Here is a 6,828-nt window from a genome sequence, read left to right as displayed (position 1 = left end):
TTAGTTGCCTAACATTTCTAAGATTGCCTCTGCAAAAAGCTGCTCAGCTAATTAGCTAAAACTAAAGTGGATGAGTTGGTCAGACTAAAGTTTTGCTTGCCATGCTGGCAAACAGAACTGGCATCACATGGGCAAATTCAATATTTCCACAAATCAGGTGTGTGTGTGTATTGATTTGAAACACTGCTCACAATCACACAATACAACCTAAAATACTAATGGAACAACAGCTACACCACAGACAGAAACATTATTACCAGTGGCATATAGTGTAACATAATGTGTAAACACATATCAGTGAAAAACTATGACAGCCTTTTATTACTGTAATGGTCATTGGATTATTTGCATGTCAGGCCTGGCTGTCAGTGTAAAAAATTAGACTTGGGACGACACAGTTATTGGAGCAATGGACGCTAACCAGCTGTTCTGATATCAGGGGACCTCCAAGCTCTGTCCTGTAAGTCCACTACCATTTTCAAGAAATCAAAGGCATTTACTGAAGACAAATAATAGCTAATGATTTTAATAATGATAGAAAGACAGATTTGTTTTCTCTTCAGGTGTCAGCAGTGTATCAAGGCTGGATGTAGCTGGAGCACAAATGGCTGTTCCTGGTCGACTGCAGGAGTTATGAGTGTAATCATTTTTTTGTTCAGTTCTGTTTGGTTTCACTGTTGGCAAATTTAATGCTTTAATTCTCTCACTCATCAGTGTCAATTTTAGTAGCAGGCAGCAACGAGAAAGTTCTGATAAACCCACTGTACACTACCTAGCCAGCACCAAATGCCAGACACACAAAATTAGATGAACATAGTTGTGGAGACATAAGTGCTAAAAGGAGAGTGCATATTGGACACAAACTCCAAATAAATGCTAATGACACTCCCTGTCACCTTGGCAACATTGCGAGGGGGAAATGTGTTTTGTAGCAGAGGCTTAAAATGATCAGAATTGTAGAATATTGTATGTAATTCCTAAGGGAAGAGGAAAAAATAGGTGTGAATGTGAAGAAAACATGACATCAACTTTTTGACACCACCTTCAAATCTAGCCATATTGTTTTAAAGATAAATAAAATGCTGATGTAGTTCTATGATGTGTGGAAAGGAGTAGTCTTTTGGGACTCACTCAAATAAAAATGTCCCGACACTGAAAACAAATGCTGTTAAATAAACTAAAGGCTGTAATTTTAAATTCTGACAACACGAGTTGCAGCCTGTTCAGCATCTACATGGAAATTAAATAAATAATATTCTTACCTTATTAGCTCAAGCTCCATATAGCCGATCCATATATACTGATGCACAAGCTTCTAATAGGCAACTTTGTGTCTCTATGAGCCAACTTTGAAAAATTTAAAATCAAATATAAATTAACTCAAAATTTGGAAAGGCCTTCCAGCAATATTAAAATAGATACAGTGTATAAACAACTTAAATACAGCATATTTATGTTTTGTATGTTGTCAAGTTAGCTACAAAATACCAATACAAACTGGACAAACTTAAATGTACTTGGTTTTGTAACAAAAGCCGACAGTTTATGAGGACAGGATGTGTGAGTTGTTGAATGTGGTTCACTGGGCCTAGCTGTTTATTTTCACTAATCAGCTAAGCTAACTGCTCACTAACAATCTCATTTTCATCTTCTAGACAATGAACACACACACACAGTTTCCCTGTTTTTAGCTGTTGTGCTAAGCTAGCTGAAAACACATCCCAGGTCTCCTCAGACTGTGCACTGAAATGAAACTGATATTACTCTTCTCCTCTTGCTCCTTACAATACAGCAGATATGCAATTTCTCCAAAATATCAGAGTGATCCTTTACTTAATACTGTGACAAAAACCTGCACCTATCAGGTAGACCTGGTAATTTCTCCCCTTCTCTTCGTCCTACAGGACAGTTTAGGCCAAATAATGGAGACCGAGACGAACTTTTCTGTGAGTCTGAATCTCTTAACTCTCACGTACACTTTTTAACCTCACACCTCTTCCACATTTACCAGTGATTAAGACATCAGTAGAAGGCTATACATTGAGACTAATTATCATTGTGTCTGTTTCACTGTCAGAGGCCAGTGATCTCCTCCATCACCCCCAGTGTCGTGTCTTTCTACGGCAGAAACCATGCAGTGTTGTCAGGTCAGAACCTCAGAGATGTGACCAGAGTGAGGGATCCAGACTGACGACTGCACTCTGAGAGAGTGAGTCACTTTATAGTTTCTTCATACAATATTTTCATTACATTTAAACAACTCCCAAAACAACAATGAAACAAATTAAACAAAAATGAAACAAATTAAGAGGAAATGATGGTGGATTTTCCGTTTCCTTCAATATGTTGTCAACTTCATTTCCTTAAAGGCCAGAAGCTGGATTTTTTGATGTGAAGTAGGCTTTTATAATTGATGAGGTTTTTGTGTAAATTAGATGTAAATTTCTTCCATACCTATTAGCATCAGTATATTAGAAACTTCAGTATTTTAAGGCTGTGCAAAGACAGACACACACACATTTTCAACACACTCCACAGGTGTTTACTATTTTTACCATTTTCTAAAATGTTATATTTCAGTATTCACATTTTAATGTTATGTTAATGTATTGAACTGATTCTCTGTCGTCCTGTGTACTGTGCTCAGATCTCCTGTATGGAACAACTCAGGTGTGAGTCTGATGTTCCACATTCCCAGCACCAATATAAAAGCTGTGGCCAAAGTATGTGTTCTCCTCCCAGATGGAAGTTGCCATGGCAACACTAAAATTAACTACTGCTCCTTACTGTTCTGCACCAATATAACACCCAGCAGCACCTGGGCCAGGTATGACTTGACTGGTCAGTACTTGTTTATTTCTACACAAACACAGACAGAAACAAAGAGAAAAAAGTCAAACAACAACACTGTGACATCTGATCTCATCTAAATGTTTCCTAAAACCATGTCATTATAATATCATTATAATAGTTACTTGTGCTCTTGAAGTGTGTGTCAGTATGAATATTCCTGTGTCCTTTAGTGGGAGAAGGAAGATCACACTCATGGGATCCCGCCTTGAATTTGTTGAAGGGGTCATACACAGCCACGCCCTGCAGGAAGTCATGATTCCCAGAAACAGCAACTTTCAGGTGGGTCTCTCTGTATACACACACACACACACACCACACACACACACCGTTGTACAACTGTCTTTGTAGGGTCCCGTCATTGACATAATGCATTCCTTAGCCCCTTATCCTAACTTTAACCATCACAACTGAATGCCTATCCCTCAGCCTAACCATAAACTAAACCTATTTCTACATCCTAAAACCAAGTCCTCAAACAGCCATTTAAACTTGTGGTGTCCACCATTTTGCATTTTGATTCCCACAAAGCTGTCGGACCCCACAAGTATAGGTGGGCTCCCAGTTTTCAGACCATAAGAATATAATAAAACACCCCCTTCTGTGTGTATATATAGTCCCCACCCCTCCTTTCAGTTGCCAGGTTGTCTTTGTGGTACTACTGAGTCAAGTTTTCTAGCTGTTCGTAGTTGTCTGGAATAAATATACCTTTTTGGCTTTTTGCCTGTTGCTTTCCCGCTTTGTTTGCCACGCTAACTGAAGTCATGTACGTGACTACTGGCTTCCTCATTTGATTTGGAACTTTTCCTTAAGATTGCTATCTTGTTTTGAAAAGGCCTGTCCATAACTGGCCACAACTTGATTTCATACTGCACATGACGTAAGATGTTTTGCACACAAGAGGAACAGAAAAGGAATTTGGCCCTAACCACACACTGCATTTCCTGTGATTATTCAGCAGTAAAAGCCATCCACTCGTCAGTTGAGTGCTTTTAATGTGAATTAGCCGCAGCATAGAAAATTAATACAGCTCTGATACAGTGCAAAGAGACTGAACAGTAAGCTTTTGGATTGTCAGTGAGTTTGTTGACGTGCATGCATCTAGGCCAGGAGTAGTGTACGCCACCACTGACAATGAAAACTACTATATAGAGAAATGGTTACAGAATGTAAATATACTGAGTGTTACTGAAAAAATGTCCACAAACAGTATCAAATACTGGATCTGATGTCATGAAAATCTTGAGCATTTTCACTTTAAATTTTATATAATATCATGCAAATACAACTATCTCTTTAGTTTACAGTATACCACGTTACCATGTCATCTCATGCTATCCACAGATTAACCACTTTACTTTTGTATTTATTGCAGCATCTCACCTATGACACACCTGCAGCTGAAAACACCCAGAGGACTTTTACCAGCGCTGTGTTTCTGAGAGTAGCCAATGAAACCTTGTCCTGCTCCAGTAAAATCACCTACTATCCAGACCCTGAGTTTACTGGTTTCACATCCACGAGAATAGGGGACGATGTGCGCATCACCATAGAGGTACGACATATTTTCCACACGCATGCACACACGTGGCATCAATTCATAAAAGGTTCTTTTGTCATTTCAGAAAGAGGCAGACAAACTGGAGATGACAGCAGCAGAGTTGTCAGTGTGGGGCGTTCAGAAAGGAAAACAATATCCCTGCATCATGAAGAGCAAAGAAACTTTTCCCAAGATTGATCTTTTCATCTGTTTTATTCAAAACACACCAGATGCTGAATTTCTGCATTTAATGGTAAGTCTTTCATTCCCACTGCACCAACCTACACAGTGCTATAAAGACATACAACCTAAACATTATTGTAATTATAAAGTTTGTGAGGTGGTGCCACATTCTTTCACAGCAAATACTGATTTTCATGCAGTGGTTTTCAAACCAGGGCATGGTTTGGTAAAGCAGTAACCACACTTCAGTTATTTTTGACCCACTGGTCCTTTGAGGCATCCCACTGTGAAATCCTCTGTAGCAGTGCTGTTATTGTTTTTCAGATAAAGTATGGTGATAAGACGGTAAGACTCGGCCCTCCATCTTTATTACATCAAGTCCTTCTGATACTGCGCCTCCTGCTGATTCCCTGTGTTACTGTTGGTAAGAACATTAAGTAGGCTGGACTGACAACACCAGCTGTTTATAAGACAGTCTGAACTGGAATCAGTTTTAACAATGTTTCCTTTAGATTCAGTATAATTGTTGTGTATATTTATGTTAATGTTTAATGATAGTTTTCTACTACATTCAATAGAGTGCAGACATCCAGTGGTGGTAGAAATACTGACTGAGAACCTTTTCCACTCCACTGTCTGTCTGGTTTGAATCAGTAACTGTTTGTCTTTCAGTGTTGGTGATTATCTGTCGATGGCAAAAGAAACTCACTGCTGAGATGAACAAGCTCTGACTGTTACATCACACTGGCTGAACCTTGTGCATCTCCATTATAGCAGACATAATATCCCAAGTTCATGTTTATTCCTCACTGATAATTCATTTCACCACCCATGGGTTAAATTTGAAGTTCAGTGTTTTGTCTCAAAATTTCTAAGTAGAGGGAGACAACCTTAACTAAACAGTGAGTGTAAGAGGGATTCATGTGAGCTTTATAACGGAGCTTTTACAGTATCTTTCAACCATTTTCTGTATTATGTAACTCCGGTGTAATTGTATCTTGAAGGCTACTTGAAGAACCTGACCTTTGTGTCCTTGCTTTGAATCCAAGATTCACAGATTTTACTTATGGAAGTAAAAAGTATTTTTAGTCTTGAGATAGAGTATATTAGAGAACTGACAGAAAATGAGGTGGGGTGACATGCAACAAAGTTCCCCAGGCAGACTCAGGGATACCACAACTTGTCCTTTTTGCACACATTGCACAGATTTAACAAATAATATGAACTAGTGCATTTTAAAGATGTTGGTAGGTACATTTTTTTCTTTGTAGAAAAAGCCAGGCTAGCTTTCCCCTATTTCCTAGTCTTTGTGCTAGGCTACGCTAACCTGCTGCTGGCTTTAGCTTCATATTAACTGTGCAAACTTGAGTGTTGTTGGTCCTCTCATCTAAGTCATTGTCAGGGAATAAGCATATTTAAAAATATCAAACTACTTCTTTACAGACACAGGTCACTGAGGCTCTTTCTGACATCTAACCTTCTCTGTGCGTCTACCATAAATTTTGTAATCAAGTCTTTTTTTCTACTGAGTTCATCCTCTCTGATGGTACAGCTGTTATAAGAGGACATATTGTATAGACTAAGTCTCCTGCACTGCTCAGCACCTCAGCCATTTTATAGACATTCTTAGAGCCACAGGAGTCCCTACAAGAGGAAAGACCTTCACCATAGACTTCCTTATTGCAGTCAGCAGTCAGGATGCTGCAGTTGACATGAGACACTGTGGACATAACATGTTGCAACAATGTCCCACCACAGCACATACCCAAAGTAATGGAAAGAGACAGTCCCACACCAAGATAAACATTTGCTGAAGGGACTCAAACAGAAGCTGAACACTGTAATTACTGTATATCAATGTCAAATCAATAACTTTGATCAATAAATGTCTGTAATGAAGTAGATAAAACTAATGAGGCCTGTTTTTCCATCACAACAATAGATGATTTAAAGGTTTTAATGAACAGGACAGTTGTATTTACAATCAAAATACTGATTTACCTGATGATGGATAATGTAACAAGACTCCAACAGTGACATTTGCTTGTTGATCATCTTGAAGGTTGTTGGTGGTTTGGTTTGAGTATGTGACACTGGACAAATGACACTCCAAACATTTTCTGGGGTATTTATGTTTTATAAGTGAGTTAGTATTAAAGAACAATTCTGAACAGTGGGTGGTGGTGGATGAACTGACTTTGCTAAAATACCAAACTGATGTAATCTAACATTGTGTTATTGAGAAATATTGATCA

General features: G+C 38.6%; 1 protein-coding gene and 1 long non-coding RNA gene across 2 annotated transcripts; both read left to right on the top strand.

Moving 5' to 3' along the window:
* The first annotated feature begins 567 nt into the window (after window positions 1-567).
* Window positions 568-2,171, top strand: LOC108880414 (uncharacterized). Its single transcript, XR_001960475.2, has 3 exons — window positions 568-639; window positions 1,905-1,946; window positions 2,078-2,171. It is a non-coding gene; the product is annotated as an uncharacterized LOC108880414 (long non-coding RNA).
* A 456-nt stretch (window positions 2,172-2,627) lies between these two features.
* Window positions 2,628-6,305, top strand: LOC108880413 (uncharacterized). Its single transcript, XM_051069411.1, has 6 exons — window positions 2,628-2,827; window positions 3,024-3,132; window positions 4,226-4,405; window positions 4,476-4,643; window positions 4,898-4,997; window positions 5,246-6,305. Exons 1-6 carry the CDS (start codon window positions 2,682-2,684, stop codon window positions 5,302-5,304), a joined length of 762 nt encoding a protein of 253 aa, XP_050925368.1. The 5' UTR covers window positions 2,628-2,681; the 3' UTR covers window positions 5,305-6,305.
* Window positions 6,306-6,828: the final 523 nt, after the last annotated feature.

This window comes from Lates calcarifer, unplaced genomic scaffold (assembly GCF_001640805.2).
Source record: "Lates calcarifer isolate ASB-BC8 unplaced genomic scaffold, TLL_Latcal_v3 _unitig_941_quiver_1185, whole genome shotgun sequence".
Classification (NCBI taxonomy): Eukaryota; Metazoa; Chordata; class Actinopteri; family Centropomidae; genus Lates; species Lates calcarifer.
The sequence above is the reverse complement of the archived record's forward strand: the minus strand, read 5'-3'. Positions and strand labels throughout refer to the sequence as shown.

Excerpts from the sequence above, each read along its gene's own strand:
- LOC108880413 (XM_051069411.1), top strand. The coding sequence starts at position 2,682 with ATGTTCCACATTCCCAGCACCAATATAAAAGCTGTGGCCAAAGTATGT. Across the intron at positions 4,406-4,475 it reads ATGTGCGCATCACCATAGAG|AAAGAGGCAGACAAACTGGA; the intron begins GTACGACATATT and ends TTGTCATTTCAG. Across the intron at positions 4,998-5,245 it reads GATTCCCTGTGTTACTGTTG|TGTTGGTGATTATCTGTCGA; the intron begins GTAAGAACATTA and ends TTTGTCTTTCAG.